Raw genomic sequence first — 23448 nt, forward strand, 5'->3', positions numbered from 1 at the left:
AGTAATACATTAAGATACCAAAATTAAGAAAAAAAAACTGCATAGATTTAATATAGTGCATCAATTTCCACTATCCTTAATAAGTGCAACAAAGATGCTATTATATATATATCTATATATACGGTATGTTACAACTGTTTTTGGTGTTCCCCCCAATATTCATAAAGTATGGAATCAAATGACCGTTCTTTGCATTATCTATATACAAATGCTTGATATATATATGAATGTAATATATATTACATTTTCATAAGCTCTTCGATTGGGAAGCACAATTCTTCAGCACTCAGTTTTCTCCATCTATCCAAACATGAATCCAAAGACTGTTGACTATGTGTATTTCAACATGTCAAAACACTCCATTCAATTTCTTGTTTTTTAAATATCCCGTTTTGGAAAGATGTCTTAATCTATTAACACACATCCTTCAATTTGAATCTAATTCTTGTGAATTCCATTCTTTATCATTAATCCATGAAACTTTAATCCAAAATGACACAGCATCTTTCAAAATGTGAACAATGAAATTGCGACATTTTACTAGGAGTTAATACGGTATCCGATATTTATATCACACGGGAAAGATGGTTGGCAAGTGTTCAAAGATAAGAACAGTTGTTCTGATCGCAGGCTGGGATCTCAACATGGAAATGATGATGAGTAATGAGAGCTAATTAATATCACGTTGGAGAATAATAAAAAAATCACTGTATCTTGGTTGCAGGCTTGCAAAGCACATACATACATTGTTCCACCAATGATTTGGATAGGTCTCCTCAGGAGACCGTTTGCAATCGCTTATGGTGTTGCAAGTTTTTTCCACATAAGTAATTATACATATGTAGTAACCTCCAGGTTAGGAGAAGGGGTTTGTTTCCCTCGGTAGTGCAAGTGTCATGTACATTAATCTCCACTCTGGAACGGAGGGAGGAAGGGTATAGGAATGGTAACAGTTTGGTTATTTGTTCATGGTGTATCGACGCAAGTCAAATGAAGACCAGTCCAACATCTTAACGTATACAAAACACATCTTCCACAGTAAAGAGTCTCCATGACAGTACTCTCACATCAGTTAATCCATATGAGAAACTGTCATACCTCCATAAAACACATTATCATAAAGGGTACCGATTGAAACGAGTACACTTTGGTCAAATGGTAACATCACAAATAGATATCACGTGATTTAGATTCAGGTTGTTGTAGAATTCACTGTCTGTCTTAGATGATGGTTTCCAAGATTTTTTGCTTTGTTTTTTCAAAAGTCTTGAAGTTTAAAATTATTACCTAAGTGGACAACCTGCGGAATAACACGTTCGAAGAATACTTCTTCATGGGTTTTCTTTGTCTTAATTATATTTCTAATCGCTCAAATTTACATGTCTTAAGTCAATTCATTCTGTAGATTTTTATTTTGAAAGCTGAACTTTTTTGTTTTACTACTATTCAGTGATATTTGGAGGGAGACCATATACATACTAAAAACATATTCTGTTCACCATACATTCATAACGACGGTTCCATCTCATCACAACGTCCGAAATATATAGGCTTTAGTCAAACATCTGTTTCAATACTTAGGTTGTTTATGCTGGAAGGATTGTTCACTTTGCTTGTATGGTTTTCTTTTGTTCGGTCGTTGCTAAGGTTGAAGCTACTACCTTCCTCCATTTCCATCATATTGTCCGAGCCACTATAATTAGAAGCCAGTGAATTCTTCTTGCTGTTTGAAAAGTTTGGACAGGATTGAACATGATGGTACGAGGACTTATCATCTCCTTCTGTTTCTCTGTGATAAAAGTAATTAAAGTTGGACACAATAACAGGCACTGGCAATGCAATGGTCAACACACCGGCAATGGCACACAACGAACCCACAAGCTTACCCCACACTCCTATAGGCCGCATGTCACCATATCCAACTGTTGTCATAGTGACAACAGCCCACCAGAATGCGTCTGGTATACTTCGAAAATGAGTATGTTCTGCATCAGCTTCAGCAAAGTATACTGCACTTGAGAACAAAATAACACCAATAAAAAGGAAGAAAATGAGCAGTCCAAGTTCTCTCATACTGGCCTTTAATGTCTGTCCCAAGATTTGAAGACCTTTAGAATGCCTTGATAATTTAAATATTCTGAAAACCCTAACTAACCTTATGACCCTCAAAATGGCTAACGACATTGCCTGGTTATTGCTTTTGCTCTCATCTGCGATCACCGTACCAAGCGTAATAAAGTATGGAATGATTGCCACGATATCAATGAAATTCATAATATTTTTGAAGAAACACAGCTTGTTGGGACAGGAAGCATAACGTACAAGCAATTCAAATGTGAACCATATAATACAGCATGTTTCTATGATGAAGAATGGCTCATTGAACTTGGGAATATCATCTTCCTCTATCTTTTCTGAGGTATTTGATCCTGCTGTTTGGTTAACTAACCTGTAATGTTTGAATTCTGGTAATGTTTCTAAGCAAAAGATCACAATCGATAAAAGGATCACTAGCACTGAAAAGATTGCTATCAATCGGGCTGCGGTTGAGCTTTCTGGGTACTCAAATAGAAGCCATACCCGTCTTTGGAATTCATTCTGAGGTAAAGGTCTCTCTTCCTCTTTAATAAATCCTTCATCTTCCCTGAATTTTTCAATTGCATTATCACCAAGTTCATAAAATTTCATTTCCTCCGAAAAGACATCCAAAGGAACATTGACAGGCCTCCTGAGCCTGCCCCCACTTTGGTAGTAGTAAAGAATTGCATCGAAACAAGGTCGATTCCTGTCGAAAAAGTACTCATTTCGAAGTGGATCGTAGTAACGGTTACGTTTTTGAGGGTTACCTAATAGTGTCTCTGGAAACTGGTTGAGTGTTTTCAGTTGAGTTTCAAACCGCAGACCACTGACGTTTATCACCACTCGTTCACAGCACTCATAATCACTGCCGTGTCCCTGTGGACCCATACCGTCGTCATCATCAGAAGGCTTTGGAAAGGACCTGGAATTTTGAACACAATCGTGATTGTTTTTCGACAGAAGTGGTCGTTGTGAACTGTGTATGACATTGTAATTAGGTGGACCCCCATTGCCATGAGGATCAAAACCTACCATAGCAGCCTCCATGATGATTTTTGATTGGTTTTCTAAATCTGTCACACAAAATGCTTTAACTTTCACAGTTCAGTGTTTTAAAGTTTGTATATAGTTACAGTTTAAATTACATGCTTGGTTTTAACTGTTCATTCATTGTTAACGATGCTTATGTGAATGACACGACCAGTTAATGTACTGAAAATGCCAAACCCCACAACATTGAATGAACATATTCATATACCACTGTCTGCAATAATATTTACCAAAAAGATCTATAAAGATGGGCGATCAATTAATCTTGATCACAAATATTATTGAAATTCGATTCGCCGGTGAAAAGGAAAACAAACCAAGCATGTCACAATTGTGGAGCAGTCTTACGGTAAATCATCACTCCGTGTTCCGTTATAAATTCCGATCCAGAAGAATTAAAAAAAAAACATTAAAGATGAAAATCATCAAACTTTGCAACGATCAGTAATGCCTGTCGTCATACAATACATAGCTATGGTAGATACTAGTCCTGCAGGCAGTAAGGATAGCACAATAGTGTTATTTCTGTACACAAGTCAGTCTAAATGTCAGCTTCGTCTGCAAACACGATAAAACTGTATCTTGGTAATCGAGGGATTTCCCATCAAATCCGAATCAGTAGTGGTGACTGTTATTCCTTTTGTACATGCATGGAGGTAGTAGGTTTGGATACGCATGCTAATACTCAATCACAATTAACAACAAACCGTAATTCATGCAAAGTTTTCGCCCACTACCTCCGTTCTGTTTACCCTAGGTTGACACGAATCTTGATAATTCATGCACATGTGTGCTAGTACTGTCAAATCGATCGACCAATGAAATTTGGCGTAACAAAGAAGCTTGGAGATCTACCGACAGACGAAAATAACTTCTAACAGGTGCCTTCAGTTCCAGCTAAATTATGTTCAGTACATGAATATTTATATGGCTATCCTACTTTTTGTTTCTGATTACAAAACACACGATTCACCGAGTGAAATATACAAATAACATTGGATTAAAATATATTTATCAGATCAGTGTTTGAGAAATTATTTACTGCGGACGGAGGCTTACCACATTCCCAGAGGTACGTCATCAAAAGCTTAGACAATTTAAACGTAGCACAGACGTTGTGTGGTGCTGTTTTCAGGGAGAAGGTAAAAAACATGTGCAGCACAAAAGCCCGGTGAGATGCGTGGAAAATAATTGATTGTGAGGGTCGATAAAGGAAACACGATTTGAAAAAAAACATTAACAACTAAAAAGAAGCAAAGCATCTCAGAAAAATGACTGCATTTTTGCCACCAAATCTACTCGCACTTTTCGCCGCTAGAGACCCAATAACATATCTACCACCGGCTGACAAACAAAGCCACGAGAAGAGAAGAGTGCCTTATGGCGGAGTGGCAGTATTTCTTAACGAGTTTGAGGTAAATTTACATTGATATATATATTATATTTTGTCATGGCATGAAATCGTCTTAACGTTTAGAAATAATTTCACATAATGTTTGTCAAACATGTACAATGCTACACTTACAGTGTTTCCAAAATGGCGGACACCAGGGTTGCCATGATAATTTCAGCATGTGATCTGTGTGCCAAGTCGAGTAGCAAAATACCGAGAATAGTAATCCTCGATAGAATACACAAAATTGCAATCAGCTCACGTCATTTTAGTGCACAGCTTTGTTAAAACCAGCAGCAACAGCGGTGACACACAATCAGTGTAGTGATGTATACCATCCCTGTTCTGTCCTCTTACATTTCCAACAGAGATTGAACGAGATACATCTTTCCGCATCGACTCGCTAGTACACCAATGCACACCAGAAAATCAGTAATGGTACACTCCGCTCACATCGTTAATGTTTACATTCTCTTTGGTATCTGTGAATGATAATCTAAGAATGGGAGTCGCCTCTTGTCACTAATTGCAAGCCTCTGCTATCGGGGCCGAGCTGATGCCTGTATGTATAAATAATTCACACATTCCTCCTGCTAGCTTAGCATAATTTAATTGAACCTTTCCACCTTTGGAGAAATTCTGATTGATCTCTCCTCCACATAACAATAATCCCAGGTGTTTTTTAGCTGGTACTACTCTACAAGCTCTAGTGATAAAGTGGAACGCTCCTACAGATTTCAGAATAGTGGTTCGTGTGTGTTATTTGTAGTGGCAAATTTGTTTTAACTGGAACAGTTACATGTACACACAAGTAACAGAGAAAGAGCCCAAAATCAATGGTACAACCTGCAATGCGCAATTACCACCTCCAAATGGAGGTACTCGGCGTGACACACTAACGGCTCTAAAATTGATTATCTGGTGCATGTATATAATGTTTGCTCTTTGGTTTGAACAATGTGTACAGTTATTGAAGACATTTGGTTCTGTTGCAATTATCGTTGGACCGGAACACGTTCTAAAAATGACCCAGAGCTGGAGGCCAAGAGGGATAGCGTTTTTCGGTCTTTGGTAAAAGATGTGGTGTAGAAACCAAAGCTAGTTATTGATCTGTTCTGCCAGAAAAGAAAACAGCTTACAGTGCATAGATTAACCCACTAATTACTTGTATTAGGTGTAAAGACAGAGATTGGAAGCAACATGAAAGCAAATAAAATGAGTAGGGTTTGGCACTTACCGTGGATATGGTTGTTGGTCGAGCAGTGGCGTGGTTGTGTCGTCTTTTGAGTCCAGACAGTCATCATTATTTAGGTGACAATTTTTGTTGGCAATGTCCTGTGTAATGCCGACGACTATTATTGCATCACATTTTCCATTGTTTCCTCCACCTGTACTAATGGTGTCATTATATGAAGGCGGGTTGGAGTCGGGCGAGGAGACTGGCGGAGATGTTGACACGTCTTGTCTTTGAGATTGTTGTTGTTGTTGGTCTTTACACGTTTGTTTTTCAGTTGATTTTTGTTGCATTTTGAAAATATTTGGAAGACATGTTGATTTACTACTATCCTCACCTCCTCCACCTCCACCTCGTGAAGAATCAGAAACTGAACTCGACCTTCCACTGTTGGGTGCAGATTTACTTCTCCGTATCCGTCTTGCTGCCTGAACTCTCTCTAATCGTTGTGATTCAACAGCGTCGAGGTCTTTAGGCTGAGGAAGAAATACACAAGAATTGACAGCTTTTATAAATGAGTGAGATTGGTAAAGTCCAGTTAATAAAGTATGCGACTTTTACCTGCTTTGTTAAGCTACTGGTGCCAAAAGACTCGGAAAGTCTTATTAGAATAGTACTGAAGTATACTTCAACTTGAATGTTGAGTGAGAGTGTGTGTGTGTGTGCATTATAATGGTGTGTACCGGTCTAGAGAGAAGGCGATATATTGATTAGCCCCAAGTAAAGAAGGAAAGTCAAGTGAATTTTATAGATCTATCCGGTGGCATGCATTTGTTGATGTCTTCGACAAATTTAATTTATGTTGCATACATTAGGAACATCTTTTTTTTAAAACAGAGCTGTAAATGTGAGGTCTAGAGGACCTAGAATCATTGGTCCTATGTAGAAAGGATGCTTATGTAAATAAGGACAAGGGTATAGGTATATTTAGTGTGTTAGGATGTAATAATGATATGTCTGTCTTCTGGTAATGGGCTATTGATTGTTAATCAGCATGGATATAGCTGAAGCAGTTTTTCTAATGATAGTGTAATGGTTAGTAGTGACCCCCTCATAACATCCATATAGGAATACATATTTTAAGGAAAAATGCTTTGTGATGAAAAGCAGAACAGGAAAAATTGAAATACAAATTCTTAATATTTCAATCAATATTGTCTAGCAGCTCCTGTGCTTTGCTCATGATTGTTTAGTCAATAGATGCAGACAAACATATTTAGCCAATGCAATTGACAACATAAGATATTTTATGCATGTATGAGAAAGAACAAATGCTATCATATTTCTTCATCGACCTCACAACACACTACAGGAATACAGGTATATAGACATTTTCTAGTTAGAAGTCAAACAGGTGTTCACATTGTTCTTTACATTACCTGTCACATTCTTTGGACAAGAAACATTAAAAATATCTAAATAAACAATGTTTGTTGAAATGAATAACAATTGCAGTTATGTAACATTCATTGCTGCAGAAATTAAAGGAAAAATTAAAATTTGACAATTCAAAATATACCACCTGTAACCTTATAATTGTCGATTTATGTCTCTAGACATCAAATACAGAGGTTTAAAGAAACATCTTAGATTACTTGAAAACAGTGATATTTTTTTTCATTACTGTTGTTTTTGTGTGAATTGATCTGAAAAGTGTTAGGGATGAATATTTGATATGATCATATATTTATGAATTTGGAAACAAAATTTGAAGTTTTGAGGTCAACATTTATAGTATTCATTACTGTAAGTCAGCTATTTGAATGAAAATTGTTTCAGGTAAACTTGATACAAATCATTTCAATGTTTTTTCTATGGAATCTATAAAATGATAACCATTTGCACCATACATAATAGAACACAACAACATTGTACTTTGATAGGGATAGTATGTCTATGCAGGTGTTTTTTCACTCATCTGGAAAATGGCTTTTTTATCTCACTTTGGGAAGAAACTTGATCAATAGGGAGAAAAATTCAAGGAGTAAACAATATCTGTGAAATAATTTCCAATTTGGAATGGGTCCCATATTCATCCACACTAAAGAAAAGCCCTCCAATAAAGGTCACTCGAGGAAGCAGAGAGAGGTAGTCCTTATACTCAGGTGGCCTTTATATAGAGGGTCAATCACTTTGAATTGCATTACATTGGAAACCAAAAAGTGGCCTTACAGGCTGGTGGCCTTTGTAGAATCGTGATGTTAAGGCAAGTTTGGGTGTATACAATTTTTTTTCCTTTTTGAAGTCTAAACACTGATTTTGATCAATAGCTTGTAGCTGATTTCTTTACATAAATTCACAACACAACCATACATTTCCATCCCAATTGATCAATTTTCTTCCCGAAATGAGACAAAAAGTACCTGTCCTAAACTAGTGAAAAAACCCATTACAGCTGGCTCGATCAACCTTTTGCTCATCAGGTAATGGTGTAAGGACAGTGGTGATAGTTTGTCATTATCTATGCAATTTTTTTTTTAGTCAAATCTCTCAAGAATTCTGGTAAAATAATGATGGATTGTATATCATCACTGTCAAAACCTTTAAACACAAAGTTATCATCGCATTGATTGATGATGCTGAGTACTGAAGCCATGATGGCTTTATCAGTGATACCAGTGACAATTTAAAATTCTCGGTTAATTTATTCAAAACTATTTATAGTAAACATATGCTGATTTTTCATTGGTTTGAAAGTTGGATATTTTATATTTAGATTATAAAGTGTGAGAATAGGGGGCGCTGTTCAATCATACAATATGCAGCAGCGATAAGCAACAGTCAGTGTGACGTCCAGAGGCTTGCAGAGATCATGTAGGGACATTCAGAGTAGTTTACATGGGAATGGTGCAGAGGTATCCAAACGTGCTTGCATGTGCCTAAAGAATACATAATTAAATATGTATCTAAATTTCAGCATGTAATTAATATACCAAAAAACACAGAAACAAAAACAAATTTTTGGGGTGATTGCAGATCTATTACTGGTAAAACCAGTATGTTGCTATCTATCTGTCACACACAAAAACACATACAAATATAATACTAAACTAATGTTTAGTTGAAGTAGGAGCTGCACACATTATATAATGCAACAACCTTTTAGGATGGTCTATAATGTGGACCCTGCCAGTAACTAAGTAATATGTAAGGGAAACATATGTAGGTTTACACGCCCTCCATCTGTCTTTTTGTCCTGCCTTTATCAGGCGGTGCAACTGAAATGGGCTTTCATTCATCTTTCTATCAGTCCATCTATCCAATGAGTCACTGTACAGTACACCCTTTCTTGTTCACCACTAGGACTGGTGTTGATGTAAGGTGAGAATTCATTCATATGATGAGCATTGGTCCAGGTTGACCAATCAAATTAAAATGTTGCCATATTGTTATTGGTGAAAGTGATATCACATCTTTGTACATGTTGTTTTTTACTCTTTGAAGTTTCTGAACCTAACAAGATTAAAATTACCCAATTAAAGAAAGATATCCAAGTAAAGTTGAATATGAATGAGAGACCATTTGATCAGACATTACCTCCATGGAAAGTCAAAGAGGGTCTAATAGGTTCCAAGCCCCTCAAAACTGAGATAGACCTCTCAGCTCCCATGATTTTCCCTGCACCTTTAGGAATGGTGACATGTTATGTTCCTGACCTCATTTTATAACTTATAATCCATAGTCCATTATTGATACTGAATAAAAGTTGTTGACTCAAGACATTTTGGACTAAGGATATCATGTCATGTTTCGCCTTATGAGTTACGAGATGTTAATTCCAGAATACCATTGGTCAGTTGATAACTACCTACAGAAGGCTTTTATAGGGCCAAAACTATTTAGGTCAACAAAGTCATCATTATAATTGTATCATACTGAGGTTACTACTAATGAAGGCCTTGATATTATAGTTCCTTTATGCCACCCTTTAATTGAAGAAGCCTGTTTCGCTGATGGCTTGATGCTTACATTATCTTCTATTTCATACCATCTTGTCCCATTTGTTTTATCGCAGCACTGTACCTGTTGTTTATCTTACAACTTGCAGATTTGTAGTAACATGTTCTACTTTCTTGTGATACCTGGTCTCCAGTCTCCCTCTCCACTATAACACACAAACCCAATCCACTAGTGTATCCTCATTTTTTGTGATATTACTTCCCTTCCTCCCAGTGTTTATAGTATTTCTGCCTTAGAACTCTCTGGTACTGCTAGGTATTTACTGGTGATGTTGGTTTCACTTGGTATTTACCTGTGATGTTGGTTCCCCTAGGTATTTACCTGTGACATTGACTCCCCAAGGTATAATCAACTTCAGTGTTGCCCCCTGCTCAAATATAAGATGCCTCCCTGTTAGGTCTTGATGTATTAATGTTATTTGTACTTTTTAAGTTCACCGGTAATAATATCAGTACTTACCTTATTGGACCTCTGTTAGTTACCTATGTCACCCCTCCCTCTGCTGTCCCCACCCTTTACCCATTCACATTGTGGAGACAAGTCTCATTCCCTGTTTATAGGATGTGTTTAGTGTTAAGGTACTTTATAAAGCTTTATCAGTTCTTATTCCATGTATACTACTTGATCTGAGTTGTTGAGAACAGAAACATCCATGATGTATAATTTGGAATTTTTTCTGGTGAAACATTTAAATGATATATTGTCAATGATTAAACAATGTTTGTTAACTCTGACTAGTAACAGAGGTGTCTTATTTTGAAGTATACTTGGGTGTCCAAACTGACCGTTTTTTGGGTACTGGAGACTTTTACAGACCTAATACCTTATTAATGTTAATCCAGTTATAGATGTACTAGAGACATTGTTTCATTTAAGGTTTATATTTTCTGTATTTATACAGGACCCCAAAGACACACCACCACCAACACGAGTGGAGACTAAGGATGAACGGAAAGAAAGGAAGGTAACAACACTTTTATCATCTTTTGTAAATTTTTTGTAAAATTGTGTCAGGATTAATAAAGTTATGATTTGATATCATGTTGTTATTTCCAACCTCAATAGGTTTTCAGCTATTCATGTATGTAATTGCTGCAGATCTGCCTTCTTTTAGATGTATGTATAAGCATGAAATAATGATAAGATAAAATTGCTTTGAATTCAATACATAGCAGTGATACTAAAGATTGCAAAGTTCTTAGTACTTTCATCAGTTTGTCTCCTTAATATTAACAATTAGTAATAGGATGGCACTCTCGCATATATTTTAACAGTAAAGCTAAAAGAGAAGAATAATTAAAAGTAGAAAGAGGAGGGGATGGGGTGCATCGGAATCGAAAGACGTGTTTTGTGAAAAGAGCATAAAAAGAATTACATGACTGGAGGGTGAAATTTGTTGGAATAATGTGATTAGTGATCACAAATATTCAAGATTATATATATCTATTACCGGTGTTACAAACTCACTTGATATCCCTGGGTCAACCCAATATTTATACCACCAGTGGGTGATTCACCCATTTGACCTATCAGGTTATCAAATACATTGCATTTTTCCTTCAAGTTACATTGCTTTTGAAAATAACATATATTAGTAATTACAGTTATGAACTCATATTCACACGCCGGCCATGATACGATGCCAAACATCAACACCTGTGAAAATTATACATGTTAGAACATACACACACTGCAGCTTCACTAAAAATATCTTAATATCCCTATAATCTATTTATAGAAAGCATATTTTGTAGTATGAATTATTGGGAATATCCGAGAGTATTACTAGGCTATAATGTAATAGGAGACACCTACCTGTTCATTAACTAGACAAGGTTGTCATGACCTACCTGTCTCTGCTAGTCAATGCTGTACATCATTATCAGGCTCACCAAGTACTTGTTGGTGCTCCTGTTGGCAATATAGCTAGTGCAAAAGTAGATTCCTTATTGTAACCAAAAATAACTTTTTCTCATAAAATTTGGAGCAGGCCAATATCTGGTGTGATCATTAGACTGTTCTATCACAATTCTTAAGATATCTAGTTTAGAAATCGGGCGTTTGTGAACAAAAGGTATATTTTTCATGCATAGTTTGTTTCACAGATCTTTGACTGAGAAATTAACCTTATGATAATACTGATACTGGAGGTTGAAGTTGCACATCTAGCTTGATAATGTAAAGCCATTTTCTCCTCTGTTATCTTAAACAGATATGCGCAGGGGGCCAGAAATGTTTTCTGAATCCCTTACAACAGTCTGTTTGAAATAAAAACTTTCACATGTCGATGTTAAAAGAATCGTGGCAACTTACCTCATATAGACCGGCCCATATTTACCAGTGATTTCCACACAGACAGCTTTTTGATTAACTCTAATTTCCAACAGAAATATCTCAGAGACAGTTATGTGTATAAAGAAAGCTGATAAAGTCTCTTAGATTTTCCAAGGTAATGACTTCGACCGTCTTCAACTTAATCATAATGGGTTGGTTGATGACCAGCGAAAAATTTCCTACGTTGAAATATCGAAGGGTATGTTGGAAGGTAAAATTGCAAAACAAGTTTAGATACTCTCAGCATCCGAAAGAAAATGTCTTGCGCAGACATGAAGAGTTATACTGATCACCTGTAGTATATATCTGTCGAAGTTGTGTGTGCATGTATAAATATATATACACTGCAAGAAAATGGAGGAATCTGGTTTCAGTTTTTTTTACAGAGAGAATAAACAGACTCATCATAAATGTGTTTGTACCATCACTGTAACATTAACCAAATCATTGAGTATGTATACAAACCTACAAACCAAAGAGACAGACTTGTGAGATTTTTTCCCATTTTTTTTTAAAGGAAAAATGAATTTAATGACATTTGATATTGAAGAATAAAAGAAACATATAAACACCTGTAAACCTGACAAATGTTTTAGCCACAAATGTATTTGTTGTACTTCAAAAAACGATTTTCAATTTACCTGAGAATCAATTTGATAAAACATGTTGATCCAAAGACTCGTTATTGATGTGTCTATCCTGTGCAAGATGGTAGTAAACTAGTGATATTAAGGGAGCCCAGTTAGGTGACCCAGGAATACCTAATCCTTTATTTAAACATTGGTCTTTAAAGAACAGGTTTAAAGATTTTACTTTGTAAACAGAACAAAAGTTTGAACACTCATTTTTTTTTTTTGAGTAAAATTTCCGTTAGACACTTAAAACTGAAATGTGTTCCCTGACACTGAGTAGTGAAATCAATCCGATCCTCATTCTTGAAGAGTGTGCCATACAGCCGACACCGCTACCTTACTACACAAAAGCTTCCAGTAAACATTTTTGTTTTGATTAAAGTGACAAGCAAATTATTGTAGTTATTTATTTTTACTTTTTATTGTAAACAAATGTCTGAAAATTTAAAACACCATGATGAATAGCTGCAAAATATGTTTAAAAAATGTTTTGAGTTCAGGAGGTTCACATGTTAATGGGATGATGCTATTTAAAGCAACATGGTCAAAACAGATCTATTACTTTACAATTAAGTTACTGGAACTTTAAAGGGTTGGCCTACCTGATGATGTTTACTGTTTCATATCTATAAATAGCCCACAGAAATTGTCACCGTTCATTTTTTGAAGACAAGTTGGATCTGTTTATGGACATAGTACGTGTGTAGGAGTATATCTGGTTATTGATGTTTGCATGTTTTAGACGATAGAAGTGTTTCTAAAATAGTTGTAAGGAGTGAAGTATAAAAGAATGCTTATTCTGGTCCATGTCTTTAAATTGAAGAAACCACACTCTAAGAGTAAAATATATTGGTAGTGTTAGTGTTATTTATGCAAACATTGAAAACAACCACAAACATTAGAAATGATACTCTTATATACATGTTAATACCATAAACTATACTTAAACATTGTGTAACAGTTTTATAATTCAATATTATATCTCTAAAACATAATCATTATCAATTTCATAAAATAAATTGACAGTTTTAAATATAGATCTATATCATAGTGTGTGATATTCTGTTGTATCATTTGTTCATTAAGTACAGACTTATACACCAAGTAGAGTATATATATATGATAATACAAACAGCCTTATCATCACAATACCTCAAACTGCTTTACGTGTATAAAATGTTAGTTTATTAAGTCATCATTTGTTTAAGATTGAACAGTTTAACAATGCCCTTTGACCTTTCGTAAGCAACATGTGAAAATATTGGTCCATATATGGTCAATGAAGCATAAAATGATTTATTCAGATGCAGCAATAAATGTAACATAGATGATCATTTCAAGTGCTACATGAAAATAAATGAGAAAAAATAGCATCATGATTGATTAAATACTTAATGAAACTTAAATACATTTTTATCTCGTACTCATAGACTTCAAGGACCCTGTTTGATTTTAAGTTTTTTGTTTGTCTCGTCCATATTTTTCTTCAAACATCTGATCTCACTTAAATCGAATACTAGAATAACTCGGAAGTTTTCCAACAGTCCAGTCAACTTTGAAATAACGAAATTTGACTGAACAATGTCTGTTACATCTTGGTCTGATCACACAGTGAGATGTCGGAATACAATGGGCTAGACCTGGATGTATAGGAACCAACAATATTCAATTCATTTGGGTGTATTGCCAATAGAATAGACATATGTAGCAAATCCAATAGGAAAGTTAAATTGTAAATAAGACAGGAAATCTTTAAAGGAATTGCAAAAGTCGAACAAGAAATTCCTGTGCATCCACTGAGTATTGACTTTCTCAGTGCAAATCGGAGACCAGAAGTAATTCTTAAGATTCTTTACGATATGCTGGTTTAGTCTGTCGCAGACATAAGACTACTTTCCACTTAGGAAGCATTGGTTTAAAACAAAAAGGGAAAAAAAATGGACATAATGCTTTTGGTGAATTCTTGTTTCTGAATATGGGCACTTTGTGATGCATTTAAAAATTTGCCAACAAAAATTTGAATTAGTTAAATAATTTTTTTTTTTGTGTCGTTCCATTCCATCTTAAAGAAAAAACTTTATTCCTGATCAAATTCCTTCTTTAAAGATGATGGAGATGTTTTCCCCAGTTTTATGTTAGCTTCACATGTTACTTTGAGAAAAAGATATAAAAAATATGAAAGGTTACTGATATGATATGTCAATAATGATAACTATTACAACAGTCTGTTTCACAAGATGGTGGAATTGGAGGTGAAGGATAAAGCATAATATGATGGTGTGTAATGGCCACTGAATAGAGTTTCAATTCTAAATGTTTACCAAAATGTTTACCTATGTTTTGCTGTAACTGTTGTAGATATTTGATGTGCTCTGATATAAATCTAGTTTTGAAAAACTGCTATTACAATGGAAACATCTATCTTTTGACAGAGGAAAGAGAGGGCTGAACAGATTGCGTACAAGCTAGAACAAGACCTGGCTTTGTGTAAGTATACAGACAGTATATGGCAGTGCTGACCAATAACTCTCTCCTCAGGAATCACATTCACAATTTTGTCAAGACAGTCCAGACGTCTAATGGGACATGCCAAAGTTGGCCTGACAGATGACTACCACTTCTGATTCCTACAGATCAAAGAACCACAAAATTCGACCAAAGCATTTACAGGCAAGATGTAACCAGACTATATTGAGCATCTCCATCTCTCTGCCACTTCTGACCGCAACCATTATACCAATCTATCTGTGTAAATTAACATTGATATAGCAATATAAAAGCTGGATATATTCTTCTGTTCCAGTTTAAATGCTGTTGTCTACTACAATCACGATACATTGTCATGTAGTAAATCTTATCAGTTTTGGTCAGTGATATTGAAATCTTGTCAATAAAACAAAAAAACACACATTTTTATATAATGATAGATTCAAACAAAGCAACAGATATGTTAAGTTATTGATTTACAAGACAATCAAAATATAGCCTTTGAAAATATCCGAAGTAAAATTTGAATTTATTTTCTTAACCTCTTTAAGTTGGATTTAAAAGATCTCTCATTGTCAGACAGAATTAAGTTTGTTGTTCACATCTCAATAACAGGGGCTGTTCTTCAATAAAGCCATCTGTGACACTGCATTTCAGTGGGGAAAAAAACTGCAATTCTCAGTAAATGTGCTGAGGGCAGGGCAGCTTCGTAAATATACAAAGGGAAGCCAAGCTTAGTAAATGTATAGAGGGCAAGCAAAGCTCAGTAACTGTATTGAGGGAAGGTCAACTTGGTATATGTATAGAGGGAAGGCCAGCTCAGTATACAGGGCTCTCGATCTACCAAATTTGGGGCCGATATTCAACCCCATTCCCAATGCAAAATAAATAGTATCTTTTTTTCCCAATTTAGACCCCAAGTTTTCCCAATTCTGAGGAAAACACCATTATTTTTCTAAATTCTAAGGGCCCCGGGCCCCGGGCCCCAGTCCCAAAATGGGGTGTGAGAGCCATAGTATATATATACTGACGAAAGGCCAGCTTGATAAGGTGCTTTGTACAGAGATCACACTATTCTGATTATGTATTAAGGATTGGGTTGGGCACAGTCTAATTCTACAATTGTCTTCTATATGAAGACCCCAAATGGTGGTTATCTGTTCATCAAGAGTTTGGGTAATTACATGATGATCTGTTATAGAAGTAAGACATCATCAATACATTTGCTTCCCTCAGACTGTGTCATCGCCCTCTGACCTTTAAGTAGTGATGTCTTGGTAGCCATTGTTATGGGTTGAATTGCGACTTGGCTTTCAAAAATCCTGCTGCATGGAATGGAGAGAATTAGATGAAGATATATCGACAAAAGTCAAGTCTGTTAGATTATGGGGAGAGTTAAAGAAAGATATTGACAGGAGTCAAGTCTGGAAGATTGCATAGTTGAGTATTTGTAGGTAATTGTCTTGCAATGCGTTGCAGTCTGTCTCCTACTGAATTGTTAGTGGTGTGTGTATGTATGTGCTGTCTGTCTTTGTTGCATTGTTCTGAAGAAGAAATAGAACTTGTACAGTAGTAGCTGAATCATTTAATAGAAACATTTCCACAAAAAACTCATAGTCTCCCCAGGTCATGCTAGAAAACGAAAGCTCCGAAATCTGCCGTCTGCAGCAACTTTTGTCTGGGTGTAGAAGGAATTCATTGATTTTTCACCTCTCTGGGAACATAAATTCTTCTTTGTTGACAAATAGGAAATATTCTTTATAGCTACAATGCTATCTGTTGCGCCTTGTCGACATGGAGAAAACAATGGAGAAAGGAAACAGATTGTCTCTCTCCGCAGAAACAGGTTGACCTCAATTTGTCTGATTTTCTAGTTGACATTTTACAAGTAAAACTAAAATAAGAGACCAGCTATTATAAAAGGTGAAATGATCTGTAAAAACATGATAGTGTATACATTTCATTTACTACTGAACAACCATAAGTAATTCGGGTAATGAAAGGTAAAGAGTGGCACACATTTTGACAAACTTCGCTTATTATTCATTGCAAAAAAGTCCATATTAGTGTCTATCACATGTCCAACATTAATATAAACTTTCCAGTTGAAATAAGGATTCTGGAAATCAAGTGACTATCCCTCCTGGATTATATAGCAACACTCTTTAACCCTTTAGCACTTGTCCCATAAATCTAATAACACCTGTCCTTGATACCGTTCAATATATCCAATACAACTTATACCATCTGTCCCTATATTTTACCATAATCGATTGATTTAAAACATTTTACCTATACCTTATACAAACAAACACACCAATCCCAATACCTTACCTTAAATCCAAAAATACCTTAAATTAGGTCAAAATTTCAAATAAAATCTAAATATTTCAATATTTATTTTAAATGTCCATATTTCACAATATCCTTCACATTTAAACTGAATAAAATTTTAAAACTGAACTCATTACATATGTTTGACAATATTTTTATTTAGATATCAGTTAATTTCATTACTGGCCCCCATGGCTTGTACAGGCCTTCTTAGAAAAAACAAGAATGACTTTAGGTCTGAATTTACCACAAATATCAGGCAATCTTCAGATCAGGCATGTATTATAGAGAAATTTTTTCAATAATACAAAATCAACAATGAGAGTTGCCATTAAACTTTGAGGATCGAATATTGTAATTAATACTTTTATCCCTAATCCAATAAACTATTAACTTGTTCAATTTTTTGGGAAAATGTGAGCTTACATTATTACACGAAGGATTATTCTGAAACAAGACATGAGTCAATGCTGTTGTGATGGCCTACCTACCGAGGTTGATAGGCCTACCTGTACAAGTGTAGAATACATTGCAGCAATACCAAAATGATTAATACAGATACAGATCAGTTTCAACTTTTTAAAACAAATTTGATTGATAATGAGGTGATATGAAAATGATAGTCAGTGAGACGGTGAGGTGCGCTGACACTGATTACAGGTGTGACAAGATAGGTATACTACCTCTGGCTCGGGTTCGACCTGAACGTTTGTTAATCCCTTCATGGCGGCGGCAGAGAAAAGGTCTCTAGCGACCCACTCTGGAGAAACTATCGCGTGATACACACACGCTTTTCACATCGGAGGAGTTGAAGGAGCACACTTTTTGATTACGTTGCACTAATAGAATATTCAGCTCAATATATTTTGATCCAGCTTTATATTTTTTTAACTACCATCTAACCAATGCTACATAATACAGATCATACAGAAACCCAACTACAGAGTCAAATATCAATTGCTTTACCTTACCCGATTTTCCCAATAAGATGTGTGTCTCTTTTTACAAGGAAGCAATGATCTAGCCTTTCCTTGCTTATCGATCGGAGAATAGGAGATAGGTCTTAATTTCTTTCTTTTGTTTTTTTACGATAGTTCTTTTTTACGTGCAGTAAGCATTTTTATCGGAGATCAATTGGTCAGGAGGCCTAACCCTCCTGATTTCCTTGTAATAGATATGTATGTATGATATGTTGTTTTGGCTAGCGAATTAAAACTTTGTTTAATAAACACCAAGACATGGAGAAATGATAAATCAATACTTGTTTCTGACTACCGATAATGGCCTTGATTAGGTCACTGAAGTTCGGAGAAGTAATTAATTTATATCTAAATAATAGAACATTTGGATCCTAGCAATGCGGAATACTTCTTGGCCTTAAGTATGGAGTCCATAGCTAGGGAATTATATTCATCTGTCATGTTTGTATGGAAGATTGGTGATTGGGATAGAAGACTGAGTCGGTCAAGCTTGATTTAAAGACCAGTTAGACTGTATATTATAATGTATGTCTTCATGTATCATGATACTTTATTTATTAATGCAGTTGTTGTTGTTACCTGGGTTTTTTTTAGTGTCCTTTGTGTTAAATTTAGATACACTTGAAATTTAAGGGGCTGTATTTAAATCAAATCTTATTTATATAAAGTTACATTTCAAATTAGAAATGAAATTTTTAATTTAACACATGTATCATATAATCAAATTTAAATTGTGAAACAAATATATACATATATATGTCAGAGAGAGATAGTGTCATTATGAAAGAGGGCCTATAGTCTTGATAAAAAGAACTAGTTTGTGACTGAGAGCCTCCCAGGATTTGGTTGATTACATATAGGTTTTGGAATCTTCATAGCTCTTCTGGTCACTCGACATTGTCTCACTAATGAACATCAATGTTCTTAGAACGTTAACTTATTTGTGAGGGATCTAGAGAGCCTATTTGGTTCGTTGGTTTCAGGTTTGGAGAATTTTAGATCTTATCGCAAGGTATAGTCTTAATATCCACATTTTGTGAGAGAGGGCAGTGCAGTCCAATATAGTATGTAGTGAAAAACTACAGGCTGGTAGAGAACTTTATGTTAACAGAGGACATCTGGTTGGTAGAGGACTTGAGGTTAACAGACCACATCAGAATGTCATGTTAATACAGGGCATGAGGTTCATAGAGGATATGTCATGTACAAGCTTGTTAACAGGCAAGAATCATTTTGCTGAAAACAATTTGTTTCAATGTTTCAGTTCAACCAGAAAATGTTCTAATGATGGGAATCATTCACTCAAATGTTCTGGTACATGATGAATAGTTTTGTTTGTCCCCATGGCAATTAATGAGGCTTATGAACTATGTCCTCTTATTACTTGCACAGGCTAGTTCATTTTCTAATTTAGGTGACGTTGCCTCAGCCACCGTCATTAATTTGCTACATGTTTGGTTAGATTTGAAGCCATATTTGATTGTTCCCAATCAAACCTTATGTGTATGTACATCAGTTTCCATTATCAAGTACCATTTGTACGTGTTTGTTTCAGCTATTAGTACTTGCGTCATCTGGTTGTCTTGACGGCTAATCATGTCGGACAAACTTGAGTGAACTGTCACGGTATCTTTTGTTATATACCCAGTTTAAATTTTTATTGAGAAAATGTTCAAATTGCAATTATAAATAAGTAAATTAATGCAAAAATTTAAATAATTATAAACCAGATGAAATTGCTAAATGTTTTTGAACTATAAATAGATGGACATGTCTAATATATATATAACGGGTATATATATATATATTTTTTTTTATTTTTCACAATCTTGGATTCATATTAACCATTAAAGGCATAATATCATATATTTTCCAATGAGATTTGTGACACGATGTTCAAATGAGTGGGAAAGGGCAAGCATTGACAATGCAATTACTTCAGAGTATGACCTTGATGTACTTGTTGGCTCACTTGTGTTTCTTGATTACATGTAGAAACATACAGCAATATGACACACTAGAGGAGTTCAAAATTAATGTAGACATGATTGAAATTTGTAGAGATGTACAGGATGAATAAGGCTAGAGGCATTCAGAATGAACATTGGAAAGTAAAGTACTATGGGTGAGCTATGTAAGAGAGTTTGTAAGTACTGTAGCCATGTGTTAGTACAGGGTTCCATCAGCCTATTTACTGTAATCTGCTCCACGTGTTGGCCCCATCACTATACAGGCTCCTCATACCTAGCATTGCTTAGTATTTGTTTTTGGCCCGGTATGTTGTCAAAAAGCGCAATCCCAGTCTTTTTACCTTATGATCATGTTATACTTACCTTTTCTTCTCTCAAAAATGGAATAAAGAATCACAAGGCAGCTTCAAGGTATATGTATATAACAGGTCCCCAGCCCCGGATTCTAACCCTCCAGAAAAAATAAGTCTAACTATTATAGAAAATCCTTTGATTTAAAACTTCATTAAACTAATTAACACTAGTAAAATGCAGAATGTGAAACGGATGTTGGTGGGGTAAGATTTAATTTAAACATGATGCTTTGTAGTTGTTTATAAAATAATCGTTAAAGAAGAGGACTTTTGTTTTCTGTTTTAGAAAATTTTAAATTGTGAAACCTGAAAAACCTGATCATTGTTGTTTTTCCTTTTAGTTTGTAGCCTGTGTATTTTCTGAAGTCATTTATTATACCTTTAAATTCATTAAAACGATTATCAAGTACATGACAATTAGCTATAGGTCTTTGCTAGTTGTCCAGTTTAACCATTGTGGTTCATGGAAAAAGGGCCTGTAGGTAAACAAAAGTCTGTTCCAGGTGGTAGTTCCCAGGTCTCTTAGGGCTGCCCATCCATAGGAGTTTGCTAATGGATACTTTCAGGCTGACGTCAGGCGTCACCATGGAAACACTTAAACACTGGGCAATACATAGAAATATTACATGCTTGTATATCTTTATGTTTGTCCCTGTGTGTGTATATCATCCCCTTTGGTCTGTGTCTACTGCCTGGCAAGGCGGGCACAGTTTGACAAACAGCACTAGGTAGCTGAGCATTGATTCAATATAAGCTTTGGTGCAGCTCATATTTTGTATATATATTGATTGGTAGGAAGAAATCTGCATAAAAAATATGCATATGAAACAAAATGAGATTTAACCTGATATTTGAATCTCTCTTTTGATCTTGACATTGTCTTTGAAAGAGAAAGTTCAGAACTGTTCTAGTATATCAAACGTTTGATAAACACTTTCTCAGTAAATCAACAACATTTTGGTGAAACCAAACTGTTTAGAAACAGAATGAATCTTCAGTAGTGACATCAGTGTATAAATGGAAGAAACTTTAAATTTAGAGTTACCCGGTGTCCACCTTTGACGAACTGATATAGAAATCCAGAAATCTCTTATTTCTGTCTTAAGCAAGTGTTTTGTAACTTTGAAGACTAACAAGAGTCAACAACCACAAGTTTGTGTGACCTCTTATGTTTATCTCCATGGAAACAACCTACTAAAATACAATAGATGCTGAATTTACAACAGACTGTATTGTACAAAGTAACTTGACAATATACTTTATTGATCAACTGTTTACAAGCTGAGCAATAAGAGGATTTCTGTGATATTGTGACTGTTAGGAGATATCACGTGATGTTTATCTAATCCTACCACATGGACTTTGTAAACCAAATGTCATGCATATTTGTACTACATCTTGTGTGTATATGTGGTGTTTGCGACAGCTTGAAGATCAAAATTTTCATGAGTTGGACTTTAGATATGTTGTATACATCACACAACCTTTATTTTTCTGATTGAGAGATGGGAATTATGATCCTTAGATTTTAACTTGTATCATTTTTCTAAATTTTACTTTATTCATAACTTTTCAGTAATTAGGGTAATTACTTCACATATCTGTGTAAGTACATGTACACGTACATGCAAAAAACACTTCTTTCATCACCTTGCCTACAACTTTATATAAAAAGACTATTTCGAAATAAAATTTCAGTTGTGCAGTTTTTAAATTGCTGCGTCTAATATCCTAGTCAAACCTCTTCACTTAACTACATAATTGTTACATCCTTGTCACTGTGCCAGTTCCAAGAAAGGATGTCACTTTCAAACTTGCCTGCCAGTAAACAATGAATGGCCAATCTACAGTTTCTACTGTATATAAATCTAAATGTTAATGTTCCCATTTGTCCCCCATGGTGTTGTCCACATTCTAGCCAAATTCCAGCAGATTTGTCGACATCCTATTACTTGTAATGGCTGCCTCCCCCAACTTTAGCCTACCAATACACCATCACAGACTTGCTCCACCTCAACAGGACACTCCACCTTTCCTTTACCTCTTCTTGAGCATATGGTAACGCTCTAAGGAGCACTTTGTCTAATAAATCTACTCCCAGCTATCTGTATTATACAATACTTCATCTGTTTGTATTTGTTACTTAACGCTATTGTCGTTTTATATCATTGATAAAATTTTTGCAAACCCATCATTCCACGATTTATTTTACTTGTTTGAATTAAGGTTCAATTAACATATTTGAGTTTTCTTGTTGTTTTGCAATCACTTTAAAGGCAGGATGAGACAATATCACTGAATATAACAACAATTTTTGAAACCCTGGTTTTTTCACATATTTATCCTTTGTGGATCTGTGTGTAGTAAATGCCAGGGAGAGGAAAATGTGACTAAAGTTCAGCCTACTTTGTTTCTTAAGTTGTCTGATCCAGAATCACATAACAGCTGGAATCTTCTATCACAATGACTGACATTCAATTCAATATCAGGTCAATGTTTCTCAAGCCCAGACTGCTGTTGTCTGCATTTTTTTTTTAAACTTTTTACCATTAATTAAACTGATAAGAATTCAAATTACCACTAAAGATGCTTTATCACCGATTATGAAAGAGAAAAAAAATATTGTAAACTTTCAAAAAAAA

General features: G+C 35.2%; 2 protein-coding genes across 2 annotated transcripts in view; one reads left to right on the top strand and one right to left on the bottom strand.

Moving 5' to 3' along the window:
- Positions 1-1185: 1185 nt before the first annotated feature.
- LOC132555806 (potassium voltage-gated channel subfamily A member 1-like) lies at positions 1186-6049 on the bottom strand. Its single transcript, XM_060220169.1, has 2 exons — positions 5776-6049; positions 1186-3017 (listed from the first exon to the last, which is right to left on the bottom strand). The coding sequence occupies exons 1-2, from the start codon at positions 6047-6049 to the stop codon at positions 1558-1560; spliced, it is 1734 nt and encodes a 577-aa protein (XP_060076152.1). The 3' UTR covers positions 1186-1557.
- LOC132555807 (U1 small nuclear ribonucleoprotein 70 kDa-like) overlaps positions 4036-23448 on the top strand; it is a 95112-nt gene continuing 75699 nt past the window's right edge. Inside the window, exons 1-3 of the mRNA XM_060220170.1 lie at positions 4036-4544; positions 10618-10680; positions 15115-15169. Coding sequence (XP_060076153.1) covers positions 4401-4544; positions 10618-10680; positions 15115-15169 — 262 coding nt within the window. The 5' untranslated portion in view covers positions 4036-4400. The remainder of the gene's footprint in view (positions 4545-10617; positions 10681-15114; positions 15170-23448) is intronic.

This window comes from Ylistrum balloti, unplaced genomic scaffold, assembly GCF_031769215.1.
Source record: "Ylistrum balloti isolate Yb309-2 unplaced genomic scaffold, AGI_CSIRO_Ybal_v1 Utg370516, whole genome shotgun sequence".
Classification (NCBI taxonomy): domain Eukaryota; kingdom Metazoa; phylum Mollusca; class Bivalvia; order Pectinida; family Pectinidae; genus Ylistrum; species Ylistrum balloti.

Excerpts from the sequence above, each read along its gene's own strand:
- LOC132555806 (XM_060220169.1), bottom strand. The coding sequence starts at position 6,049 with ATGCAACAAAAATCAACTGAAAAACAAACGTGTAAAGACCAACAACAA. Across the intron at positions 3,018-5,775 it reads AACCACGCCACTGCTCGACC|GTGTTCAAAATTCCAGGTCC; the intron begins AACAACCATATC and ends ACAATCACGATT.